The sequence below is a fragment of the Colletotrichum tamarilloi genome (genome assembly GCF_030869305.1).
Source record: "Colletotrichum tamarilloi strain Tom-12 chromosome Unknown Scaffold_83.1, whole genome shotgun sequence".
Classification (NCBI taxonomy): Eukaryota; Fungi; Ascomycota; class Sordariomycetes; order Glomerellales; family Glomerellaceae; genus Colletotrichum; species Colletotrichum tamarilloi.
In genome coordinates this window covers 13,113-38,185 of record NW_026849466.1, presented here as the reverse complement: position 1 = coordinate 38,185, position 25,073 = coordinate 13,113, and the positions used below count along the sequence as shown (strand labels likewise).

Here is a 25,073-nt window from a genome sequence, read left to right as displayed (position 1 = left end):
ATTCTCCATGGACTCTTTTTATACATCTCATCAGATTCAACAAAACCCTCAAAGACTCAAATCATAGAAGTTGGCACCTAATCACACCAATCGTGCGTGACACACATCGACTACAACTCAACAACTTCAAAACCTCTCTTCTGAACCTTGAACCCCGGTGAAACGTTCTCCTCCCCCCTTAAGCATCGACTCCGCCTCCGCCTCAACCACCTTCATCCACGAGCTTTACGGAGTCCCTTGTACGGGTAACATCACACAATTTCCACCTCTGCAATGTCACACACGCCCAACTTCGCCAGCCCTCCTCCCGACGTCGGCCCAGACGCCGCCGTCTCCTTCCCCCGCAAGCATATCATGTTAATCACCCTCAACCGGCCCCGCCACCTGAACTCAATCTACTCGGAACTTCACTACTCCCTCGCCCGGCTTTACGAGTGGTACGACACGGAGCCAACCCTCCGCTGTGCCGTCTTAACGGGCACCGGCCGCGCCTTCTGCGCTGGCGCGGACCTGAAAGAGTGGAACGTCCGTAACACCACGGGCAAATCCAACAACCCGTCTTCCGTCAGCGCAGACCCGGCCCCACAAGCTCCGGTGGTGGCAGCCGACCACCCGGACGCCAAGCCAGGTGAAAAGTGGCCATCCACCGCCGGCTTTGGCGGACTGTCGAATCGCGGTGGGAAGAAGCCTGTTATTGCTGCTGTCAATGGTCTGTGTCTCGGTGGCGGGATGGAGATGATTATCAATGCGGACTTGGTGTACGCGTCCACGAAGGCTAAGTTTGGACTTCCCGAGGTGACCATCGGTGTCATCGCCATCGCTGGCGCTCTCCCTCGTCTGATCAAGTCCGTGGGTCGCCAACGTGCCACGGAGATGGCCCTGATTGGGAGAACGGACTACACTGCCGAGGAAATGGTATCCTGGGGACTTGTGAACAAGGTTGTGCAGCCCGACGACTTGATGGAGACTGCGCTGGGTGCCGCGGAGGCCATTGCGAGAAACTCGCCGGACTCAATCATCGTCTCGAGAGAGGGCCTAAAGACTGGGTGGGAGCCGATGGGTCCGATAGAGGCGACGGGTTTCATTGACCAGACGGGATTTATCGCAAGATGGAGGCAGGAGAAAACATGACTGAAGGCGTCAAGAGTTTCGTCGAGAAGAGGAAGCCGGTGTACAAGGATAGTAAGCTCTAAGGACAGCTGCGTAGCTTGGTCAATCTGAGGGAATTGTATTATTTCACTCTTGCTGTCTGCACACGAAAACATCATCTCCTTTACTGCTAGGCGGTGCGCAGACCGCGGGATATCATGAATCTCCTCCTAAAACAAATTGCGAACCCCTTTTCAGCCCGGCGGGTATGGGCCCAACCACTTATTACACTTTCCCCCCTTCCCTACGGCGGTCTTAACCTAGTGAGTGAACTCCTCCTTGTTCTCCACACGGAGAACATCTCCAGAGCCGGACTCGGAATCTTTCTCATTGAGAGCGTGTGACGCTTCGCCAGGCGTGCCCATGCTCGATTTCCAGTACAATTGCACCTTGCCGCCCGTGAAAAGTCTGTCGATCTGCTCCAAGCTGAGGTTCTGCGTCTCGGGGTAGAAGAAGTAGATGAGAGGGATGAAGAAGGCGTTGAAGATGCAGAAGTAGACATAGGTTCTCCACCCAATGCTCTTGATACTGACGGGCGTGATCTCGACGACGAGGAAGGTAAAGATCCAGTTCGAAGCGGTCGCGAGGGCGGCAGCACGGGTACGGATGGCCAAGGGCGCATATTCGGCAGGCAACAGCCACGGGATGGCGAGCAGGCCGACGGCGAAGAAGAAGTTGAAGAGGAAGAGCATGACGATGGCGACGATTCCGGCGGGGACGCTGCCGTTGGAGACGGTGCCTGCGAGGATTGCCATGCATGCGCATTGGCCGCCGGCGGCGAACAGCATGAGCTTTCTGCGGCCGAGGCGGTCGATGATCCAGATAGGGATGAGGGAAGAGAAGAAGTAGGCGACACCGTTGAAACCTGCGAGCAGGAGGGAGAGGTTGTGTGACATGCCGACAGACTCCTGGAAGATGACCGGGGCGTACTGGGACAAGTTAGCATCGCGGCTCAGGTGAAACTGGGTATATCATCGGCCCAAACTTGAGGGTAAATACAGGAGAAAGCTTACATATGTGATCAAGTTGATACCACTTAGTTGTTGCATGAACTGGCCACCGATACCCAACAAGGTCCGGTAGAGGAACTTTTGGTCGCCGTTCTTGAACATCATCTTGAAGCTACCAGTATTGGCAGCCTCTCGCTCCTCTCTGATGGCAGCTTGAATCTCGGCCAGGTTTCGCTCCAGCTTGGGCTCGTTCTCGGTAATGGACGTGGCGTCCTTCTCCACCGCCCAGAGGATGTGCTTGGCCTCATCGTGGCGGTCGTGGGCAATGAGCCATCTGGGCGACTCAGGCAACACCAGGATTCCGAGGAAGGTAACCAGGGCGAACAAGATCTGCAGGGCGAGAGGGAAGCGGAACTGAGCGTCGTTGGAGACGTAGCTCATGCCGTAGTCCACCCAGTATGCGGACATGACGCCAAAGATGTTGATGGCTAGTTCAATAGCAAGACCTTTGCCGCGATTATCCGCCTTCATGAGTTCCGAGTGCCACACAGCTGCCGGGAATTAGCGTCACCTGTAACCGTGATGAGGAAGTCATGAAAAAGTGACTCACGAATAGTACTAGTATTCATGCCATTACCAAGTCCAGCAACGATGCGTCCCACAATCATCTGCGGGATCCCAAAAGCAGAAGCCTGCAGCGCGGCACCGATACTCAGCACGACGCACCCCAGCATGATGCACTTGCGGCGTCCGAGTCTTTCACCGACAAGGAGGCAGAAGATGGCACCAAAGAAACATCCAATCTCGTAAATGGCCACGACGGTGCCCTGCAGCGAGGAGCTGCCGCCGCCGCCGTTGGTGGTGTCGATTTCAGGGAACGTCCGGGTGAAGGCGTAGCCGGTGAGCAGGCCGGACATGACGCCCTGGTCATAGCCGAAGAGGAGGAAGCCGGAGCCGGCCGTGGCCGTGATGGCCCAGTTGAGAGGCCTTCCGACGAGGATGGTCATGGTGAACGTGGTGTATGATTGGAGAGACGATGAGGGAAATGCGGCTGAAAGGATGGAAATAACCTCACGCGATTGGGACTGGATCGCGAGATGAGATTGAGAAGGGAAAAAAAGAGACGAGATGACTCGAGGCCAGGGAGGTGGACAAAGAACGGACCCCTCTTGTTTCCACGATGGATGGGGAATGTGGTTCTATATGTACCGATCCAAGCATACCACGCAAAGCAAAGGGAAAAAGTCTTTGGTGTTGAAGGAGAAAAAGGGTACACTGCAGCCGCTAGCTCCAATCTCTTCTTGGCCAGTCTGTTCTTCTTCCCGTTGTTTGAAGCAACGTCATTTGATTGCTGCAAAACCTTGTAGAGACTCAAGTGTGTCAAGTCGGCTGCATCTTTTCCCACCTTGAAGATGAGAGAGGAGAGTCCCTCTCTCCCCCCACAAAGAGTACCGCAATGCGGGGACCCCAGCGCGGAGGTTGATTAAGCCAAAGCAAAGACAACATGCTGACGGGGTGAAGAGGACCAGGAGGGTTGTACTTGGGATACAGTCCCTGGCCTGGTTACGGTTTCTGCAGGCAGTTGGACGCGCATAGTTGGGTGAGAATGGCTGTCCAAATGACTCGCGACGGGGTAGACTTTGAACAGAGTACCGTTGTCCTATTTGCTCCAAGCTCGCGAGTTTCCGGGATGCGGGCGCGAAAGAATTTTCCCCCTCTCAGCCTCCCAATTCTAACGGTATTAGAGACTAGGAAGTATATGGCTACGAACAACGTTGTATGCATTTCCCATATGCAGGCGGAACCGTCCTTCTCGCCCAACCTCCGGATAGGCTTGTTTGCTTTACGCAATTACTTGGGACTCTGGGAGAAAAAGCCAAGGTTCCGTCTGCGAATCCGGGGGGCTATTGCTGGAGGGGTTAGACTTAAGAGACTAAACGGACAGGGACAAGGGTGAAAATCGCCGAGCTTGGGCCATGGCGTAAAGATGCGTGGAGCTGCCTTCTGCAGGAAGATAAGGAAGTTGAAAGCGCTTTTTCTTTTTTTTTTTTTTCCTTTTTCACTGTGACCGGTGGGATTTCACCCGTTCATCCTCTTCCTGTGCCTCTTCGGTGCTCCGGCTCTCTCCGAGGCGTAAAGCCAACAACGGCCGACCAAATATGGCTGTATAAGACTCCCTTCGCGTGTCTTTTCAGGCCGGCGTCGACGCCCTCCCATAATTATTATCTAATTCCAGGAAAGGCCACTCGTAGCGCCATGTTCGGGAAGAAAGCAAGCAAGTTGCCGCTCAGCCGCTGGACAAGACATGCGGCTCGACCTGCCACACACTCCATGGCTCCAAACCCTTGACGGACTTTTCTCCGATCTTGTCGCCAATGCGAATCTGTCCAAGCAGAACCGAGTATTCCTCTTCCTCGTCTAAGCAAGATCCCTGTGGCTTGGTGGTTGGACAGGTCTACTTGCCGCGGGATGATGAACGCCGCAGTGGCAGCACCAACTAAATAGGTGCTATAGCAATCAATGTGGTGGCCTTTCAACTGCCGGGACGCGTGAAACCACATCTGATCAGCCACATCTCAAGGTACCTCATCTCGAATGCGCCTCGGGTTGCCGTCCCGATCGCATCCCCTGTCGAGGGAAGTACATCTCAGCCATCTCATGGGTAGCGTAACTGTGAGGACCGGGACCGAGCCAAAACAACCGCGCTTATTTCATCCCTCGAACCATCCCTAGCAGGAGACGGGGAAATGAGGTCATCCTCGTACTTTTTGTCTCACCCCGGCTGGTCCCTGGTCACTCCTCCGCAAACCCGCATGAACGCTGCACCATGGGGAGGCTTCCGCCTGCCGCCAGTAAGCCGCTACGGAGTACTTGGTCTCCGTAGTATTAGCAGTATTACTCGCGGGCAGCTTCCTGGGGATGGAAGAGGGTGGGAGGGGGGAAAGGGAAAGTGTGGAGATGATGACCCACGCCTTTGACCTTGGAAAAACCGTCTTGTCCCGACATCTGTACCCGCCAATCTTGTCCCGTGGGGCAGCTTTCCTCGGACCAGATTGGATCCCAACGTCAGGTTGTTAACCCGCGGGGGTGGTGGGAGGGGAGGAGGGGCGCGGCGCTTGTTCTTTGATGCTAGCCTCGGATTCCAGCAGTTCGGAGACCGCGTGCCTGTCAACCACTGTAACGGGTCCTTGACTGAGTCGCGTGGTTTTTCTTTGAAGTCATGAGGTATCAGTAGTAACGGTAATGCCACGCGCGGGAGGTATTCTTCATAGACTTGATGCTGATCCGATACTAGAGCCGACGCAGAATATTGACGCGTTACGTGGAGGTCTCGTTGCGCCAATGCCTTCCCGAGCGGCTAGAGCTGCTCACACGAGATTTAGTGTCAGAGCACTTCATTCCATCTTTAAATCATCAAAGTAGAAGAAAGAGAAAGAGAGAAACATAACGTAACGTAAGAAAAGTCTTTGTCTCGTTCGTCACCGGGATACTAACCGTCTCCCAAGTCACCCCAAAACTCCTTCAGGTCATCTGCCCTCCACTTGGTGCCCCATCCGCTCTCTGTCTCGATCTTTTCTAGTAACTCTAGTATCGCGCGATGCTCCGCGGGATGGCTCATGCAACGTCCCGCAATCCATAGGGGCTGGACGCTGTTGGTCCACGCCCCGTGGTGATGATTAGTCATTGAAATTCCGCAAATCTGCCTGGCGTGCCAGAGCGCTGAGCGAGGCCTCGGTGATAGTCGTAGAGAGGCTGGCCTGTTCTGCAGCATCAAGAGTGACGCTGTGTGGTATAATTGATTCCCTGAGATGGCGGCAGGGTTGCTGTACAAGATCTTCGGGAAGGGTTCCGCGTCCGATGAGGGTATCGACATGATGTGCTGCATCTCGGATGGCCGGCGGCTGTGCCAGTCTTCGACATATCTCCAAAGCTTCATCCACCGTACTCGATATCTCATGTCATTTCTCGGCCCGTCAAAGAATAGTCCACCTGGATTGGCCTTGGCTAGTGGAGCAAGCAAGTCGAGAACCTGGGCACACAGATAGACTGCGTAGTTGGCCCACATATCGTGGCCGGGGTTGGTGAGGAACAAACCAGCGTCTGTTTCGAGATCGACAGGTGATGCCCAATGGCTGACGGGTATCAAGGTCTTGACCGACGAGATGAGGCCACCGCAGACGTCCATTCTGACAAAACACCAAAATAACGCCTGCTCGACGCCACCCACAAAACCGTTCATCCCTACGGCCTCCATCAGACTGGCGCAGCCGTCGAGATGTCTGCGCCAGGCTTTGGGGGAACAGCTGGCCATTTCTAGAACGCAGAGCACAACGCATGAGGCTATAACGGCTGTTGTCCGCGTCGGCAGTTGGGGTAAGAGTAGGTGTATCGCTTCTTGATAAAGAGCCAGGCTCTGGTCTGTAGGCCGACTCCTGTCTTTGAGCTCCATTTGTCGGGCTGAAAGAGCCAGCATAGAATACCGCAAATGATCGTGTGACCGGGCCATTGTTGGGAGAGAATGCTGAAAGTGACGCTGATTGTCGAATTTGTCTAGCCAGGGAGAGATTTCGTCCACCCAGTTCTTCCATAGCGCGCACTCCTCCTCCAGTGGAAGACGAGGGGGCTCGTGATCAGAAGATATCTCGCCAACCGTCTCGACCGCCTCATTCGACGAAGAAGGCCCGGAGCTGGCGTCAATGGATCTTCGTCTGGAGTTCTGGCCAGAGGCCGGTGATGCTGGTCTCGTAGGACCATTGGAGCGAACCTCTTGGATGAGATGGTTTCGCAACGTAGAATGGAGCTCGTGGTATGCCGAGCCTGGCAAAAAGATACCATCTTCGTAGGAGCCTTCGGGCGTGAACATCTGGTCCATAAAGTCGAACGGCGCATCCATCATAGGGTCGATGGCTAAGGTTGTGACTGGAAGACCGGTGACAGTGGAAACGGGAAGCTCGTGCGCTCCTTGGCCTGCGCCTCCCTGGCTTAGGTAGATGAGATTTGCAACAGCGCTGTCGGTGATGACTTGTGATGCTGAGGAGGGTGAAGCCTGGAAGTCCATGCGGTCGCCTGTAGGATGGTGTCCTTTGTCACTCGCCGCATCCTCCCGCCGTGTCGAGGGTGTCAGAAGGGAGCCATAGCCCGGGATGGAGACGTGGTCCGTCGGCGCAGAGCTAGGGCCAGATGAAGATAATGTCCTCTTTGCTGTGCTCGATCCCGCAACAGATGCAGTGTTGCCGCCGGCCGTGGAGGTGGTGTAGGATACGGGACTGTCAAAGTTCTTTGCGTCATCGTCTTCGTGCTGCGGGCCGTGTATTCCGCTCTCGATGGGTGATATATCCGGTTCATGCTCTCGATCTGAATCATAGTCGTGGAAGCCGGGCGGTAGGTGATAGTCGCGGATGACCTCGCTGGTGACGTCGAGTATCTCAAAGTGACGACGAGGTGGCGGCCGCCGAGCCTTCTTCATCGACGGGTGATCCTGCAATATCGTCTGGGCGTTCTCGGCCCGGAATGTTACCTTGATACCCCATTCGCAAATCTCCTTCCGCCTTGAGCACCCACCGCAGGCCGGACGGCCCTCGTCGCACTTGCGCTTCTTGCGGCGACAGTTGAGACAGCCCGTCCGGGTCCGGGTCCTCTTCTTCTTTGCCGGCGGAGGTCCATCGGCCGCTGCCGTGGCCGGGTTGGTCGGGGGACGTGGGCCCCTGTCATCGTCGACGACGGGAGACGGCTGGCGTTGCGTCTCGTCGTCGGCGGCCATGATGGAGTCGAGCTCATCGGCACGAGCTGTGGGCGTGGTCTAGACCGTCTGGACTCGGGCATCCGAATTCGCAATCCGTAAGCGCAGCGGCAACTCTCCGGTGTGGTGGAACTTGACACAAATCCGCTGCAGAACGGGTGGTGCCGGGGGTATGTCCCCCTCCACAATTGGAAAGAGATAAGAAAAGGGAAACTGGTTGAAAGGGTGAAAAAGGTTATGTGAGATGTTCGTGGAGCAAAAAGCGCTTCGACATGCGTTTCCACGGAGGAGCGGGCGCGGCTGTGAGTAGGTCGAAATGGAATGTGTATAAGGCAAGGAGAGGTAAAATAATATGGGCCACGTCGGTGAACCCTCGAGTCCCAATGGTCAGGAGCCCGGACTTGGAACAGCCGTTGAACGTAGTGAAGGGTAGTAGGAGAGAAAAGGGTATCTTGGGGGATTGCGTTAGCTCCCCGGTCCGCAAGACGTGTGATATCAAACAAAGTTTACTATTCACATCTGCCGAGAGCCAGACATCCGCTGTACCCCGGCGCTTGGCAACATGCAGCCAACGAACTTCAGATCGACTTGTTGATGCCCAATGGCAGCAGCCTCTTCACAGCAGTGTGATCGCAACTGACTCCCTGCTCTGCCGTTGATTATGATGAAGACTTGTGAGGGCGGCTGCGTATTCGGCCGTGGCTGAGGGAGCTATGGCACCCAGACAATGACAATGCCACGGGGAGGCAGACAGACGAAAAAAACAGAGACACACACATGAGGGAGAGATTCTGCGGGGAGAAAGTCTGGGGGAAGCTGTAAGCGGTGTCGGACGGACTCTGCTAAACTGGCGTCTCCTGTCTATCCGTAGCCGTCTGCCGTAGAGCTAAGAAGATTGGCCCGGGGATGGCAAGGGGGATCCTTGTTGACTCCGACTTGGGACAAACTCTGCACAGTCTCGCAGCCCCAAAAGCCCCCAACAGCCCTCGTCACGGGTGGCACTCCTCTTCTTGGGATCTCCCCGTTACGCCCGTCAACCCCGCCATCCTTTCTTAGACCCTCCGTCTAGCTAGCCGTGGGAGCGAAGGATGAGTTCGTCTTTGAGGCTTTGTGTTGTGGTAATTGTTGGAGTAGCACTCCACAAACCCCCCACACCCTGTCAGCAAAAGGAACCGACAGCAACCCTCAAGCTTTTCTCACCCTCGTTCCAGATCCTGCCTTCGGACTTGCGTAAGATCTTGTTAAGCGACGTCTCCGGTCTCGGTGTTCTCGGGCTCCAAAACAATTGTCTTTTACGGTTTTGGGTAAGGTGTGTGAGATTGACATGAAGACCAGATGAGAGTGAGTTGAGGCGCATGTCTGTAAACTCATACGTTAGGGCTCGGCTCTCATTCAAATCTCACCTGAGAAAGCAGCAATAAGATATACAACCTCAAAGTGCGATCTTCACCACGTCAACCGGTCGAAATGAGCCCAATCAAACCTCACCCACAGCGAGCCATCTATGCGACAGCAGTTCACTCCAATGACTCGGGATGCAACCAGCTGACGGCCTGCTGCAGCCTCCACGTCGTTCATACTTCCAAAAACGAACAAATTCGTGACTCTTTCGCACTCAATTATTATCGAGAATCAAGGGTAATCCGTGTTCTATGCAATTCCGTTGCCTGCCGAATTCTCCCCCATTGCCCTGAACGCCGCTAGTGACCCCATTTCCGTTACCGAACCCGCCCTATCCAAAACTTTTCCGTCAAAAGAAAAACAGTAGAACCACCTCATCTAAAAAGGGGCTTTCATAGATGATTCATGGATGATGACGTCTTAGTGGTGGTGAACAGGGTTAAGGTCGCGGAACTCGCCCCTGAGGCTGTCGACCCCGTTTGCTCTAACCTCCTCGACAAGCTTGGCGACCTCGGGCGCGATGACAGCCTCGTCAAAGCCGAAGTACTTGTACGCGTCGGGGCCGGGAAGCGAGTGTCCGAAAGTGCTCATCGAGTAGCCGGCGTCGGCGTAGCGCTCCCACCCATTGACGGCGTAGGCCTCGATAACGACGCGCGGCGCCTTGGAGCGGTACTGCAACACCTCGCGCTTATACTCAATCGGCTGCTGGTCAAAGACGCGCTGGCACGGGAAGCTGACGATGCGGGCCTTGATGCCGTGCTTCTCTGCGAGTAGCTTGGCCGTCTTGACGGCAAAGACCATTTCCGCGCCGACGCCGATAAGTGTGACGTCGGCGTCCTGGGCCTCCTGGAAGACGTAGGCGCCCTTTTGCACGCCGTCGCGCGAGGAGAATTGAGGGTATTGCTCGAGGTTCTGGCGGGAGAGGGAGATGATTGTGGGGGCATCCTTGGCCTCCATGGCCAGGATAAAGGCGCCAGCCGTCTCTTCGCTGTCACAGGGTCGGATGTAGAGGAGATTCGGCATCGCGCGGTAGAGGGCCGGCAGGGCGATGGGCTGGTGGGTGGGGCCGTCTTCGCCGGTTCCGATCGAGTCGTGCGTCGCGATGTGAATCTGTTGGAGGCGCTGAAGGGCACCCATACGCACACCAGGGGCGGCGTACTAATGAGACAGGTCAGAACCCATTCGGAAGTTATGGTGGATAGATTCTAAGAGGAGCGCTTGGGAGAGATAGAGAGGGAGCTCACGATGTAGAACATGAAGAAACTAGAGGTGACAGGGAGGATGGTGCCCTTGTTGAAGGCAGCCAGACCGTTGGAGATGGAAGCCATAGCATGCTCACGGATGCCGTAGTGGATGTAGCGGCCAGAGTAGTCGCCATTAATGCCGCATGAAGTTCGCAAGCCAGGCTAAGGATTGTCAGTATCATCCGTAAGAGTAGCGCCATCATCATCTACTTACGTTCTGAAAGTCAACCTTGCCCTTCCAAATCATGTTCACCGAGGGAGACAAGTCTGCAGTACCGACCATCAGGTTGTTCACCCCAGCGGCGATGGGGTTGCAGACCAAACCTGCGGACTTTCTTGAAGGAGTAGGAGCCGTAGGGAAGTCCTCCTTGGCGGGGATAAACTTGCGCCAGTCGTCGACCCATTCTCCAGAAACACGCTTCTTGAACTCAGCAGCGAGCTCCGGGTGCTCACGAGAGTATCCCTCAACCAGCTGGTTCCACTCGGCCTCAATCTTCTCACCGCGGGACACGGCCTGACGGAAGTAGTCATAGACCTGGTCCGACACAACAAAGTGCTTCTCAGGGTCCATGCCAAAGGTCTTCTTAATGTTAGCGACGTCGGCAGCACCAAACGCGGCACCGTGAGCCTTGGCGTCACCAGCAACGGCGCTGCCAACTCCAATGACGGTGTGAATGTTGATGAAGGTAGGCTTGTCCTTGCTGTTGCGAGCCTGGTCCATGGCGCGGACGATGGCCTCGAGGTCCCAGTTGCCGTCCTCGATTTCAATGACATTCCAGCCACAGGCGCGCATCTTTGTGTTGACGTCCTCGGTGTTGCAGAGGTCGACGCTTCCGTCGCAGGTGATTTGATTATTGTCGTACATGACGACGAGGTTGTTCAGCTTCCAGTGGCCGGCGAGCTGGATCGCCTCCATGGCAACGCCCTCCTGCAGACAGGCGTCTCCGATCATGCACCATGTCATGTTGTTGACGACGGGGAAGTTGGGACGGTTGTAGGTAGCGGCGAGGTGCTTGGTAGCAACAGCAAGACCAACAGCATTGGCGATACCCTGGCCCAGCGGGCCGGTCGTCACCTCGATACCCTCATGCTCGATCTCGGGATGGCCGGGGCAGATTGAGTCGGTGCGGGCGGAGTGGTATGACTTGAGCTGTTCCATAGTCATGTTCTTGTAGCCGGTCAAGTGCAGAAAGCTGTACTGGAACAGACAGGTGTGGCCATTTGACAAGACAAAACGGTCCCGGTTGAAGTAGTTTGGGTTCTTGGGCGAGTACTTCATGGCGTACTTCCAGAGAGATGTGCCGATGGCTGCCATGCCCATGGCACCGCCCGGGTGGCCACCCTTGAACTGCTCACACAGATCGGCAATAAGACAGCGGAATGTGCGGAGAACGAAATCGACCTCCTTCTTCTCGGAATCGGTGAGCTGGAACTGGCTGTTGGTGCCGTTGAGAGATTTGGCGGCCACGATGCCCTGAGCCACGGGCTCTGAGGGAACTGCACTGGGAGCCATTTTGATGTGTCGACGGGTTATTAAGGAATGAGGGTATCTCGGTTTTGTGGTTATGAGGGGTAGCAGTAGCAATTGGCCGTCGGGTTTCTTGGTCGACTGTGCTCGGTATAGTGAACGTAAAGTAAGGGCAATACGTGACGCAATCGTAAGGAGGATGCAAAGAAGCACTTGGTATCAATGAGGTTCTCTTGCTTGGGAGTGAGAGAACAATTCTGGAAAAAGATGATGAGATAGCAAAGACAAAGACGGAGGGCATTTCATTGCGGCCATTTCAACAGATATAATCGTGGGCAACGGTGCAACTTGAGACCCCTCTGCGTGGTTGATATGACCGCTTTAGGATGGAGAGTGGGATGGCCAGCAATGCGAAGCAGTGCAGTATAAGGAAAGTAGCGCTTAGGTTTTCCGTTTTGGGGTGAGATTGGAGTCGGCAGAAGAACAGCTCCAGTGTCACTTGACGAAGCTGAAATTTAGTCTGAGGAAGGGTGGCTAGACTTCTAGAGACTGTGTGCATTGCGTGCCCGTTTTGGTCTCAGGGTTAGCAGAAGCGCAACGAAATATTCGGACGATGGAAAGCTTCCCAAAAAAAAAAAAAAAGTTGAGATTGAAACAGAAAATGAGTAATTCTGCACGACACTGATATGTTCGGCTTGCTGCGAGTAACCTAAGACAAGATGAGGTGGGCAAAATGAATAACCGCAAAAAAAAAAAAAAAAAAAAAAAAAGAAAAGAAAGGGAAGAATGCCGAGCTCTCGGCGACTGAGTAGCTCTGGGGGATTTGATGATTGGACGAAGCGGTTAAATTGCGGGTCTTTACTTTGTCCTGGCCCTGGCCCGTGCTTGACGATTTTGGAGATTCGAAGCGCCGCCACAGTACGTACTGGACACGTGCCATAGGTACTGAGGTACCTACCTCAAGGTGCAGAGTACGAGGGCCTCTTACATAATCAGCCCTGACCACTCACCGTCTTGTCCTTCTTCCCCGCCAAAATACCCGCGGTTTTCCCCGTCCATCCTCCAGAGTTTCCGGAGTTCAAGTCGTGCAGTTCTTCCTGGTTGACGATCCACGACAGTCTCAGAGACTTTGCTGGTTTGGACGACCCAGTCTGACTTGATAAACATTTTCAAGATCCTCACCAAAGGAAGAAATGCAAACAGTTCTCTGTTCTCACAACCTAAGCTGTGAGCCTCCACAATGCCCTCTCTGCCGGCTCCCATTGCCGTCCCTTGAGATAGTTGTCCCATCGCTTCGGCCTTCTCTCAACTTTGAACCGTTCCATCTGCGGCCCAAACCGCCTCCTTATCGAAACATTGGGCTCCGATGGGCCCCGTGCATCTTGCAAATCTCCTTGGAACTATTCTTGACTCTGAGGCTTCACACACAACCATGGCCGCCGAAACCTTATCCACGAACCCATCACGATTCACCTCTGCCGCAGGCCCATCAGTCCAGTCGAGACCCTGAAATCCTGAGCAAATCCCAAACTTTCCTTTGTGCCATGCTTGTTCTGTTTCCTTTCGTCTCTCTGCCCCTCCACTCGGACGCTTGCCGACCTCTTCTCCTCGGCCCCCCATGGTCACCCTTCACCCCGCCATCTGCCAATCTGGCGTCCGCGTCCCGCCAAGAAGCGCTTCCACTTGCCCTCCCACCACCCTTCCCATTACGCCCCTCCATCTTGTCTCTCTGCGCGGACTCAATGCCGAACGCCGTCTCAAGAATTCGTGATTTCTCAATACGCACAACATTCAATCTGGGGCCCCGGCGCAAAGGGACCTTCCATGGTCGAGGCTCGGCCGGCATCTCGCAGCTTCGCACGCTTCACACAACTCCAAGCGACGCCCGTTCGTGTCCTCTCCCGTTCGCCCCGTACTCCCCGGCTGTCCAGTATCCCTCATATAACCAACCCGTGACCGCAATGTTTCCCGTGTTTCGAGTCTCCTACCACCAGTTCTTTCTACTCATACTCAGTATACCTTTACCCCATTCAACTTTCAACCTCATACGTCAGTCGTAGTCTGCCTTCGTAGCAGCACGCATATTGTAATTCTCTTTCTTCGTTCGCCTTTCACTAAAGATACCCAATACTTCATTCACTATGCCTCCCGTAGCAGTAAGCGACATGGACCTCCCCGCGGAGCCCGTCCACCCCCTCCCCGAAGCGAAGGATCCTCTCGCCTCTTCCGTCGCAACACCTCAGCTCTTCTCTCTCTCCAACAAGACCATCGTCATTACCGGCGGCGGCCGCGGTCTGGGCATCACCTTCGCCCTCGCCATCCTCGAAGCCGAAGGCCACGCCGCCTGCCTCGATATCCTCCCAGAGCCCTCACCCATCGAATGGGCGCACCTCACCAAGCTCGCCACCTCCAAGAACCTTTCCATCTCATACCACAAGTGCGACATCACCGACGAGGAAGCTACGGAAAAGGTCTTTGAGGAGATTGCAGACGCCGCCGACAGCCGCGGTGCTCCCTTCTGGGGCGCCGTCGCGTGCGCCGGCATCCAGCAGAAGATTCCTGCCCTCGATTACCCCGTTGCCGACTTTGAGCGGATACAAAAGGTCAACGTCGTGGGTGTCTTTGTGACGGCGAAGCACGCCGCCCGCGTGTTGGTGAAGCGCAAGAGCAAGGGCAGCATCTTGCTCATTTCGAGCATGTCTGGAGAGATTGCGAACAGGGTAAGTGTCTACACCCCGATCTTGAAGGTTTGGTTATCATCAGAGCTTCCGGACTAACACTCCTCGCCAGGGACTGACATGCAGTGCCTACAATACCAGCAAGGCTGCCGTTCAGCAGATGTGCAGGTCTGTCGCTCAGGAGTGGGGCCAATACGGTATCCGCGTGAACACTCTGTCGCCCGGTGTAAGTTCCACTCATCCACCGTCACCGCGTTTCGTTACTAATTCATCAACAGTACATCCGGACCGCAATGACCGATCAGCTTTTGCAGGCCGAGCCTGAGGTCGAGACAACTTGGATGAGGGGAGCCCTTCTCCAGCGCCTGGGTACACCCGAGGACTTCAAGGCCCCGGCCGTCTTCCTCCTGTCCGAAGGCAGCTCTTTCATGACCGGTGCAGACCTCCGTGTCGACGGTGGACACTGCGCCTCTGCTTGATTTGTCTCTCATCATGTGAGAATGCTAGATAAAGGTTGTCTTGGATAAAACGGCGTTAGTCTCACCATATCAGATGAGGTTCCGACATTGGAAACCTCTCACCCCTCATTGCAGCTCGCGTTGGAAAGTTCACGCAGCCGTGAGTTAACGCAAATCTAGAAGTGTAGAACGAGTATGAACAGAGCGAGCATCAATAGCGATATCATCATGTTTCCCGACTTATATGCGTGCCTTGAGTCTGGAAACAGGAAAACACCAGACACAAGCACAACGTACGATGAGTAATATGAACACATTCACCAAGTGATGACACTTATTGAGGATGCATTGAGCTCTTATTGGGTATTAGCAGAATGCAAACGATGTGTCATCCTCATAACGCCTTGAACGCCTAATGTAGTTTACAGCAGTCCATCTCTAAAGGCCTATGGCTGTTGTTTGTGCTTGCTCGGACCTCCCCATTAATCAAGCTCTATCGGTCAAGCAACCTTCCCAATGCTTTACCTTTAACCAAGGTAGCTTGATGCAATAGGTTCCATCCCTGCTCAGGCGCATTTCTCCTCATCGCCCTGAATCTTCAATGCCGTCTTTGTCATTTTCAGTATATGTTGTACGCAGGCCTCGTACAGTGGCGGTGGTGTTGGTAGAGAAGATCCTTGCTGCCCTAATCCATGGAGTGTTGTACTGTTGATGAAGATCATATACCTTCCACTCTATTGTAGTAGAATTATCTCCATCCTGATAATTCCCTAGTAGCTCAGCAAGCATCCTACTTCTGCTGCTTCGGTTGCTTGTGGCAGGTGAGTTTGCCCCCTTCATTGATCCAAAACTCATCCTTGGGCTTCCTGGACTCATTAAGATCCATTCCCAGCCAGATCTTAGCCTGGATCACCTCATCGTTGTCCTTCTTACAGTCGCAGGTCAAGTAGGTGCCAGCAGGCAACCCGTCCTTTGGCACAAGAGAGCTGCCGACAGTGCACATGCCGCAGTGATCGCGAATTTTCTTCTCATTGAGATTATTCCACCCGAGAACGCCCTTGACGGGGTCAAAGATGACGCACTCGTCAACGTTGACGTACGTCGGCTCGCCAAAGTTGCCATCCTTGTCGGTACAGCACGCCTCGAAAAAGAAGTCACCGTTGTAGGGGCCGAAATTGCCCTTGTAGGTGCGAGCCTGGATGCAGCGTCCGCCGAGGAAGTCTGCACGCTGATTTTGGCGGTTGGGAAAGGTGGCGAGGCGCTTGAGGCAGAGTTCCGGATTAGCCGAGGGGGGGATGGAAATTTTGGCGGGGCCACCTTTGGCTGAAACTGTGTTGGTCATGGCAGCGATGGCGAGAACGAGGAGAGATGAGAACTGCATTATGACGGCGTTCGGGTTGTTTGAGCTGTTTGGTGGGTGTTGGTAGAGTGAGATGGTGTTCTTGATATGAGTGTGATGTGACGTTGGAGTAGAGCTGTCTGAGAATCTGAAAACGAGTAGATGAGTGGATGGTGTGTTCTGAGCTTTTGAGACGTAGTGGAGAGAGAATGGGATTGATCATAGAATATGTGAACAATTACGGGAGAAAGGCTTTGTTTCTATACCTATTCTCATGGTACCTCTGCTACCACCAATGCCATCGGAGATAGAATGAAGGTTTCTTGGCCTCAGGAAGTTATGGTCAAGACCATGTAAGACCCTGTGAAGCCTGCAAAGCCGTTGGGACCTGAAACCCTAAAACGCCATTCGAATATCAAGGTATACTGAAACGGGTCGACGGGAGTAGTAAAGAATTACATCCTTTCCGCATTCATGTCCCTGATCCTTAGATATACGAACCAAAAGCCTATATGAGGAGCTGATTTGGAGAAAAGATGACATGCGGGGATCCCTTTGTTGACGACATCCGCACTCAATGAAATAGCCTGGGCATAGATGCACAAAATAAGAAAACTCTCAAATACTCAGGCGCTACATTTCCAGAGACAAGTCAAGCTATCAGAGCATCCGTCTCCATCCAGTGAAGCGGATAAGCTCAAGGTTGACTCCATCAACAGTGGATCCCCTAATCTCACGATGTCCGCGTTGCGGGCTGCCTGCAGTGGGGTTTAGGGCTTCACTTCCACAATCTCGATATCAACAACAGCTGGTCGGTTAGCTCAGTTGGTTAGAGCGTGGTACTAATATTTCATCAGAAATGTTGAGTAATGCCAAGGCCGGGAGTTCAAGCCTCCCACTGATCAATCTTTTGCTTTTGGTCATCAGGGTTGCTGTCAAACGCCTCACACGCATCGTGGAGTCTTGGGAGACAAGGACTTGTATAGATGCGGGAGAACTTAGGCTCACAAGGTATGTCAGACTCGATTTCGCCGCCATGAAATGAGTCACGCGTATTGTCAACTTCTGTGGAGACCTGTAGAAACTCGGCTTTACCATGCGATCACCAAAGTCTGCTTGATTCATGCCAGGAATTATGCTAAGTCACAGGATGGACATAGTTGTTACATGGGCATGTGGAAATCGATTGTCAGATACCTAGCTCGAACGGTTGTTCATCCGTAAATGTGACCAAGCCTGCGGTAACCCTTCCACCAGGAGACAGCAATGCGAGTATTGATTACTGTATGAAAAGCCTATACCTACTTACTCATCAATACCACATCCGGAATAACCTTGACCCAAGGCTATGTGAATTATTACGTCTCGTTCTTCATCATCTTTCCGTTGTGCATGAAACCTTCTAGTTGCCTGGTCACATGCTCATCGGAGACACAACGTCATATTGATCTTCTTTCCTCGTCGCGTCAAGCTCATACCTGGGTCTAGCGCCATCAAGCTCGACAGTTCGCTCGACTGTCTCCAGCTCACTAGGGCGGCGGGTACCCTTATGAAAGTATTTGGCCTCGGGCTTGCCACGTCCCTCTTCCGTTTCCCCAGTCAGCGTAACTCCCTCTATCGTCTTTTGCTTCCGTTTTCTAATGAAGAGGATCCCCGCGACAATCAGTGCGGCACCCGCCACGCATCCGACTGCTGCTCCAACTTTGACTCCAACTGGGGTTCCGGTCTGCTCTTCGCTGGCCGGAGATGTTGTGCCAGTCGACTCAGACCGGGTGCCTGTGCTGGATGCTGTGCCTGTCCCGGTCCCGACAGATGTTGCGTTGGGTGTAACTGAGGCCAAAAGTGTAGACGTAGCTGTTGACAGACCAGCCGGCGTTGCAGTCAAAGAGCACGAAGTGGTAGTAGTGAGAATATGCGCCCAGTAGTAGCTAAGCTGAAGGGTGGAGATAGATGTCGCCGTGCAGAAGTAGTTGGCGGTGCCGTTGTCCCGATACACGCCCTTGTAGTCTGGCTTGCAACACCATGCGCCAGTATCTGGCTTATCATTGACAGTATCATTTGCTACCCACATACTCCATGATGGATCAGGGCACTGGGCTGTTAGTACGATACTCGTCTCGGTGTATCGCACTGGGGAACGGCGCGAGGTACCTTGGGGTGAGTATATGCCGAGGACGAGCAGTCGGTGGAGTCTAACAAAGACAAAGAGCGTCAGCAGATGATGCAGAAGTGAGAAAGGTATCAAGATGTATTCACGAACCTGGGCAGCAGTAGTTCCCATCGTAGCTGCCGTTGCCCGCACACGACAGCCCCGAGGGACAGCATCGAACTTGGAGTCCTCCGGCTTTTCCACATTCAAAGGGGGCATCCTGGGGACAGGAAGAACTGGGAAACCGAAGAGACCAGCCGCCAGCATAGTTGCATTCTTGAGCATAGGCCACATGTATGGCAACGAGAAAGGCACTGAGCATAATTCGAAAAATGGGCCGCCAAGGGCTTGCACCGGGACACGCGACAACCATGCTGTTGAACAGAAAGCAACTTTAAACGCTAGCAGTATGTATAATATGTGTAACTAGGAAGACAGATGGACTAATTCCGGAAGACGGAAATCGCGGGGAGTGCTCTGATATTCAACAAGCCGCTGGGGGAAACCAAGGGATACGCAGGCGTGTATCTCTGTCGCCTATGACGGGAGGACGGGAGACTACCCCTCTTCTCTTTCAAGTCAGCCCTGCAAAACAGCGACATGCGACACAAACCTCGAATCGAATCGATTGGATAGAATCTGAGATAAGTCTACTTTAGCTATGCCATGACCGCTGCAAGTTTCTTATTGTGTCCTACCGAGGGCTGGAAAGGGATACCGCTATGTTGTGCATATTCATATCGCCTTGTGAGTGGACAGAATATCAGCCACTCCAGAAATCCAGCCCCTCGGAATGCAAGAGGGACAACGATAACCAAACTTCAGGTCAGAAATTAGCGCAGGCAACGGCCTCTAGAGAACGGCTGGGTGTGGCTTCCCAGGCAGCCGCCACCACATATTAATGATGTTTGCCACGAATGAAGGAATACCACTGACATAAATTTGAAGTCCGATGACTCGCAGGGCTTGACTCTGGTTTGGCAACTCTTCATCGTTCTACATCCCTCCGTAACGCCAATTCCTGCTTTGGGAACTTCTAAACCCTGATTCTTGCCATGATACGTGTCAACCTATCAACAATGTGTGAAAGAGGGCAGTTTGACTTCCCAAACGCCCACTTGATCTACTTGAAAAAACACCATTTAGATTACGAGACTCGAGAGCTTGAGTTCACATGTCCCGATTCTTTCAAATATGAGCCGAAAGAAATGGATGCCAAGGCCACTATGACAGACGTTCAAGAGTTCGGTGCTAATGCTTACTCACTTCTGTCTTGAGGCGTTTCTTTGACGGAAGTAGGTTTCACCGATCAATGTCGTTAACTTGGAAGGATTCTGATAAATTTTCAACGACTTGCTTGCGTTCCGATTCCTTGATTCAAGGGCCTCAAGGGTAGCTGAGTGGAATCTCTGACTCTCGCTACGACGCGGGTTTCTTACTCCTACCTGAAATCATGTTTCCCCCCTTTCTTGGATCAAGGCTCAAATACTTAGTTTTAAGTGGTAACAAGTAGTCAAACTCGATCTTCTAGAAGTTTGATCGCGGACTTCTTGCTGTTGACTCTTGGGCAGCGCGTTGAACCATTATCGTTCGCACTCACAGACTGAGCTTTAAGTGAACCATAGTTGACTGTACAGGCTGTTGCGAGTTTGGCATCAAATCTTGGCAATGATGACCATCTGGAGAATCGATTCGTCACGAGCATTACTGCTTGCGAAATTTGTGATATCTTACTGGTAATCAGGCTTGAGAACCAACGCTGAAGGAACTGACACGGTAGAGGAACACGCTTAAAAACCAATGTTGGGGATACGACGAGTGGGGTTTGGGTCGATCTTTCTTTGGCATGCCTCCTGAAGTAAAAGATACCGGGTCATGAATTGATACAAGCTGTGTATCGTAAAAAGGAATGATCAATATGTGAAAATGAGGCATTGCAGAACAAGGTAGTTTGGCTACTACACTCGTGTCATGCACGGATTTATCGGTGAAATTCTCAGCTATCTTAGTTGTGTTCAGTGTTCTTCAAATTTGTTCGTTTCGGAAGGGCCGTCGGTCGAATATGAGACGATTTTATTGGTGTACTGATGGCTTGTAACCCAAAGGTTGGAAGTAAATGGCCACGCTTGGCTGTGTATGTGACCTGCTAGTAGACACCCAACTTCGCTTTTCGTAGCATGTGATCAAGAGACTCGGAAACTAGCTCTTCTCTCCCACGAAATCATGTCGTTGAAATTGGCAGGACCAGATGGTTGGTTCATCCAGAACACAACTAGAACGTGGGGTGTTGGTTGCCAGACGAATCCAGAACATCAGCTTGCTGTGCACTAGCCACTGTCACAGCCGTCAGCCACGAGGAAGATAGTGGCGCTAGAAATGCCATCTCCGCAGCCGAAACCTTGCAGTGGCCGGCGGCGTGGCCGCCCTTCAGTACTTTGTTAGGGTGACCATGCTCAAATCTTCCCGACGACTCGTTACGTAGCGCGCCACCCGACCCCAAGGTGAATAGATCTCTCTTTCAACATCACATGTAAGATAGTGTCTGTCTCCGTCCAGTGGGATTTCATCGGAGAATATCAGAAAATGCCATCAGAGTAACGACTCTACGCGATCTAGGGCCTGGTGACATGCCAGTCCTGCGGTCGCAGCTGCGGCTGAATTGAGTGAGAAATTCAGCATTCTGCGCCGGCGGCCACCATCTTATCATGGTTCGTTAGCGACATACAGGAATCAGCGCCTAAACATTTCACATTTAGCAACCAAGACCAGCACCTAGGGAGTGAGAAGCACCCTATTTGGGCTCGTCCAGGCTTTAGATAGGGAGATGTCTCGAGTGTCTAGTTGTTGTACACTCTACCGTCGCGTCTGCCGTCTGGGAGAAATTGGGTGAGCTTGGGAGCGTCTGGAGATAAGTGGAAACGAGTTGGTGTGTTGATCGAACGTGGTGAAGATCCCCCAGCCGTGTGAAGCGAGTGGGGCCAAGGGTTCGCTTCTCCTAGTTCTTATCTCGCTCTTGATGTGGTAGGATATTCCAGCCATCGTCTTATCAGGGACCAGCCGACCAAGAAGTACCGGTGGTTGCAGGGCAAAAGTTTGGTCTGGGAATGGTTCCGAGCCCCAGGTGATACCGAAGATATGGAATGCTAATTAGCACGCGAGCTGTTCAAGACCCAGACAAGCGGACAATAATGGCATTTGCGAGGCAACGTCACGATTTATTAGATGAAATTTTTTTTTTGGTTCACGAGCATGTAATTGACCTTGACATCAATTTGGGTCCAATGAAAGATCTATTCTCTCCAAGTTCTCGCAGGGTGCTGGCCTTGTGGCCTTGCGACTCTGGTGTGAGACTGCCACGTCAATTTACCGCTGACGAGGACAGGGAGGAAAGATCCTGAAAAAAGACGAGCCAAGTGATGCGAAGCAATTTCTCTAGTTCATCATGTTGGTTGTCTGGTATCTTGAGGCTGCGTGAGGCGATCGATATCATGCCGCGAGTCGCACATTTTGGTGGTTGACTCGATGAGATCGAGTAATGGATAACATGCGGGGTTTGGGCGCCATCTATGATAAGCTACCCCTGTCAGAGGAGCTAAGTTATCATACATAGCCGCACCGTCCCATGCCGGACAGGCATCATGGTGCGTCGTTGATGAGCGGGAGCCGTTCCTCGTCGCCGTACTAACGCGGTGCCACCTCCAACGCCCCTGATAAGAACATTTTCTCTTCTGGGAGGAACCAATGAGAGCCGCGGAATGCGTCCAAAGGACCAGAGTTTTTATGGTTTCCGGTGCCAGGGCTTCGTCCTCTTACTCGATCAGATTTGACGTCGTTGTCGACTTGGGAGCATTTCAATTTGCTGCAATCACGGCGAGACCGGCAGCACCCTTGTCTGAAAGCGGTTCGTAGCGTCGTCTTGTCTTGCGTTCTTGGGCTTGTCACCCCCCCGTCTGCATTCCGGTTCCCCAATCGTCTCCTCCTCCTTTGCCCAGCGCCAGCGGGATGGAAAAGATGGAGGCGACGACCTTGAAGAGCTTGTCACGCTTGTCCCATGTGGGGGTTTGTCGCAGCGATTTCCGGGTCCATCAGTCGATAATCACTGACACCAAGGTACCGCCGACTCCTTTTCGTGGAACTGGCGAGGTCTTTTATCAGCCTCTCCATATCCAGAGCGACACCGGCCCAGCATGTGAATAAATATCAGTCGACATCTCCTCCATCATCTCGACCTCGCTCCTTTGTCTGAGAGAGATCAGCTGGAGTTTCCCACCCTCAACCAAACGACCAGACTTGACTGCCTTGGTATCGCCACTTCTTTTGGGGTGTCATCCTGCAGATCACGACCCGTGTCACCCTGCAGCCCAGTCTTTCGGTTCCCCATCTCGTCCTCACGTGCATATCGTCATCGCAACCTGTGCCGGTCCGTGTACTGGTGTTTCGACAACTCGCCGAATCGAAATCATCCGAAAGTCAGCACATTGTCCCGGACTTCACCCCTCGATACGTCTTGCCAAAGTCCATTTCCGTCAGAGAGAGTCGCCAAAATGGACATGGATACTGCAACTACTACCGCTCGCCCGGAAAAGGCCCATGGCTCAAGACTGGGTTACTTGGCGGACAAGATCGCTGTCAAATCAGAGCCTGGGTTGACCAGCGCTCAGCTGATGGTAAGATCTGCCAGACGAAAAATTCTTGAGCCATCCGGAATCGTTCTAACAGTCTCACTTTACAGCTGACGAACCATGATCTCAAACCGTGAGTAATGCCACTGCAAAAAGCGCACGCGACACCTGCAAGAGCATGGTGACTGACCTCCAGACAGAGTTGAACCCGAGAGACGGCAATGGGGACCTTGGAACTTCGTCGCTTTCTGGGTCGCTGACTCCTTCAACGTCAACACATGGATGATTTCGTCCTCCATGATTGTGGGTGGTCTTTCTTGGTGGCAGTCTTGGCTCTGTGTCTGGATCGGCTACGCCATTGCTGGATGCTTCATCTGCATGACTGGCCGCATCGGTGCAGTGTACCATATTGGTTTCCCCGTCGTCAACAGATCATCTTTCGGAATCTGGGGAAGTTTGTGGCCTGTTTTCAACCGTGCCGCCATGGGTAAGCCCGATGCCCTCTTCCCAATGTTGAGCGTCACTGATCAACCCCAGCTTGTGTTTGGTACGGTGTCCAGGCCTATATCGGCGGCCACTGCGTTTACCTGATGATCCGTTCCATCTGGAAGTCTTGGGTGAGTAGCAATGCCTCTGGAATGCCTAAGAAGCTTCGAATCTGATGCAAACCAGGACCGAGAGACGATTCCGAACACTTTCTCTGCATCTTCCGGCACTACTACCGCTGACTGGGTGTCTTTCTTCCTCTTCTGGGTGCTGTCGTTGCCCGCCATTTGGTTTCCCGTTCACAAGATCCGACACCTGTTCACAGTCAAGTCGTACATCGTCCCATGCGCTGGAATCGCCTTCATGATCTGGGCCATTGTCCGCGCCGGCGGCATCGGTCCGATCGTTCGTCAGCCCGCAAAGCTTCACGGCAGCGACTTGGCCTGGGAATTCGTCAAGGGCGTCATGTCGTCCATCGCCAACTTCGCGACCCTCATCGTCAACGATCCCGATTTCTCCCGTTTTTCCAAGAAGCCGAACGATGCTCTCTGGTCTCAGCTCTTCACGATTCCCATCGGCTTTGCGTTCACCTCGTTCATCGGCATCATGGTGTCTTCTTCCTCGGCAGTCATCTACGGTGAGGAGATTTGGGACCCCCTCAAGCTCCTCGAGAGATTCATCGACGATGGCGGTTCCGCTCAGCGATTCGGTGTGTTCGTCATCGCTTTTGCATTCGCTCTTGCCCAACTCGGAACCAACATTGCCGCCAACTCCGTTTCCGCAGGTACCGATATGACAGCTCTGCTGCCCCGGTACTTGAGCATTCGCCGCGGTGGATACATTTGCGCCGCAATCGGTCTGGCCATGTGCCCGTACACCCTGCTCACAGATTCCAACAAATTCACTACCTACCTTTCGGCGTACAGCGTCTTCCTGAGCTCCATCGCAGGTGTCATGTGCTCTGACTACTACGTCGTCAGAAAGGGGTACCTCGAAATCAGAGAGCTGTACGATGCGCGCAAGACCGGCCCGTACTTCTTCACCTACGGCTTCCACTGGCGCGGGTACGCCGCCTACATTGCCGGAATCTTGCCCAATGTGGTTGGATTCGTCGGTGCGATTGGCGTCGATGTCCCTGTTGGCGCGACATACATCTACAATCTCAACTTCTTCGCTGGGTTCATCGTTTCTGGTGGCGTGTACTGGGGTCTCTGCAAGATCTCTCCTATCCCCGCTACTAGCGACAAGTGGATGGAGGTCGGAGAGGAGATTGATGACATCCGCGTCGCATACGACGCTAGTAGTAGCCAGGACTACGATGAGGAGAGAGTTCTTGGCCCCTCCAAGGGCATTGACGATGGAGCTAAGCATGTTTGAAAAGGAGTAAAG

At 53.4% G+C, this 25,073-nt stretch overlaps 9 protein-coding genes across 9 annotated transcripts; 4 read left to right on the top strand and 5 right to left on the bottom strand.

Moving 5' to 3' along the window:
* Nucleotides 1-273: 273 nt before the first annotated feature.
* On the top strand, nt 274-1,131 carry CTAM01_12825 (enoyl-CoA hydratase/isomerase; the record flags this gene model as incomplete). Its single annotated transcript, XM_060528830.1, has 1 exon — nt 274-1,131. One exon carries the CDS (start codon nt 274-276, stop codon nt 1,129-1,131), a length of 858 nt encoding a protein of 285 aa, XP_060376561.1.
* Nucleotides 1,132-1,409: 278 nt separating this feature from the next.
* On the bottom strand, nt 1,410-3,106 carry CTAM01_12824 (uncharacterized protein; the record flags this gene model as incomplete). Its single annotated transcript, XM_060528829.1, has 3 exons — nt 1,410-2,078; nt 2,163-2,650; nt 2,710-3,106. The coding sequence occupies 3 exons, from the start codon at nt 3,104-3,106 to the stop codon at nt 1,410-1,412; spliced, it is 1,554 nt and encodes a 517-aa protein (XP_060376560.1).
* A 2,483-nt stretch (nt 3,107-5,589) lies between these two features.
* CTAM01_12823 (uncharacterized protein) lies at nt 5,590-7,860 on the bottom strand (the record flags this gene model as incomplete). The annotated part of the gene is made up of 1 exon (XM_060528828.1): nt 5,590-7,860. One exon carries the CDS (start codon nt 7,858-7,860, stop codon nt 5,590-5,592), a length of 2,271 nt encoding a protein of 756 aa, XP_060376559.1.
* A 1,067-nt stretch (nt 7,861-8,927) lies between these two features.
* On the top strand, nt 8,928-9,167 carry CTAM01_12822 (uncharacterized protein; the record flags this gene model as incomplete). The annotated part of the gene is made up of 1 exon (XM_060528827.1): nt 8,928-9,167. One exon carries the CDS (start codon nt 8,928-8,930, stop codon nt 9,165-9,167), a length of 240 nt encoding a protein of 79 aa, XP_060376558.1.
* Nucleotides 9,168-9,660: 493 nt separating this feature from the next.
* On the bottom strand, nt 9,661-11,997 carry CTAM01_12821 (transketolase; the record flags this gene model as incomplete). The annotated part of the gene is made up of 3 exons (XM_060528826.1): nt 9,661-10,398; nt 10,485-10,646; nt 10,699-11,997. 3 exons carry the CDS (start codon nt 11,995-11,997, stop codon nt 9,661-9,663), a joined length of 2,199 nt encoding a protein of 732 aa, XP_060376557.1.
* Nucleotides 11,998-14,093: 2,096 nt separating this feature from the next.
* Nucleotides 14,094-15,109, top strand: CTAM01_12820 (short chain dehydrogenase; the record flags this gene model as incomplete). The annotated part of the gene is made up of 3 exons (XM_060528825.1): nt 14,094-14,672; nt 14,743-14,856; nt 14,909-15,109. The coding sequence occupies 3 exons, from the start codon at nt 14,094-14,096 to the stop codon at nt 15,107-15,109; spliced, it is 894 nt and encodes a 297-aa protein (XP_060376556.1).
* Nucleotides 15,110-15,878: 769 nt separating this feature from the next.
* On the bottom strand, nt 15,879-16,469 carry CTAM01_12819 (uncharacterized protein; the record flags this gene model as incomplete). The annotated part of the gene is made up of 1 exon (XM_060528824.1): nt 15,879-16,469. The coding sequence occupies one exon, from the start codon at nt 16,467-16,469 to the stop codon at nt 15,879-15,881; it is 591 nt and encodes a 196-aa protein (XP_060376555.1).
* Nucleotides 16,470-17,841: 1,372 nt separating this feature from the next.
* CTAM01_12818 (uncharacterized protein) lies at nt 17,842-18,870 on the bottom strand (the record flags this gene model as incomplete). Its single annotated transcript, XM_060528823.1, has 1 exon — nt 17,842-18,870. The coding sequence occupies one exon, from the start codon at nt 18,868-18,870 to the stop codon at nt 17,842-17,844; it is 1,029 nt and encodes a 342-aa protein (XP_060376554.1).
* Nucleotides 18,871-23,120: 4,250 nt separating this feature from the next.
* Nucleotides 23,121-25,061, top strand: CTAM01_12817 (uncharacterized protein; the record flags this gene model as incomplete). Its single annotated transcript, XM_060528822.1, has 5 exons — nt 23,121-23,243; nt 23,309-23,331; nt 23,399-23,685; nt 23,736-23,815; nt 23,871-25,061. The coding sequence occupies 5 exons, from the start codon at nt 23,121-23,123 to the stop codon at nt 25,059-25,061; spliced, it is 1,704 nt and encodes a 567-aa protein (XP_060376553.1).
* Nucleotides 25,062-25,073: the final 12 nt, after the last annotated feature.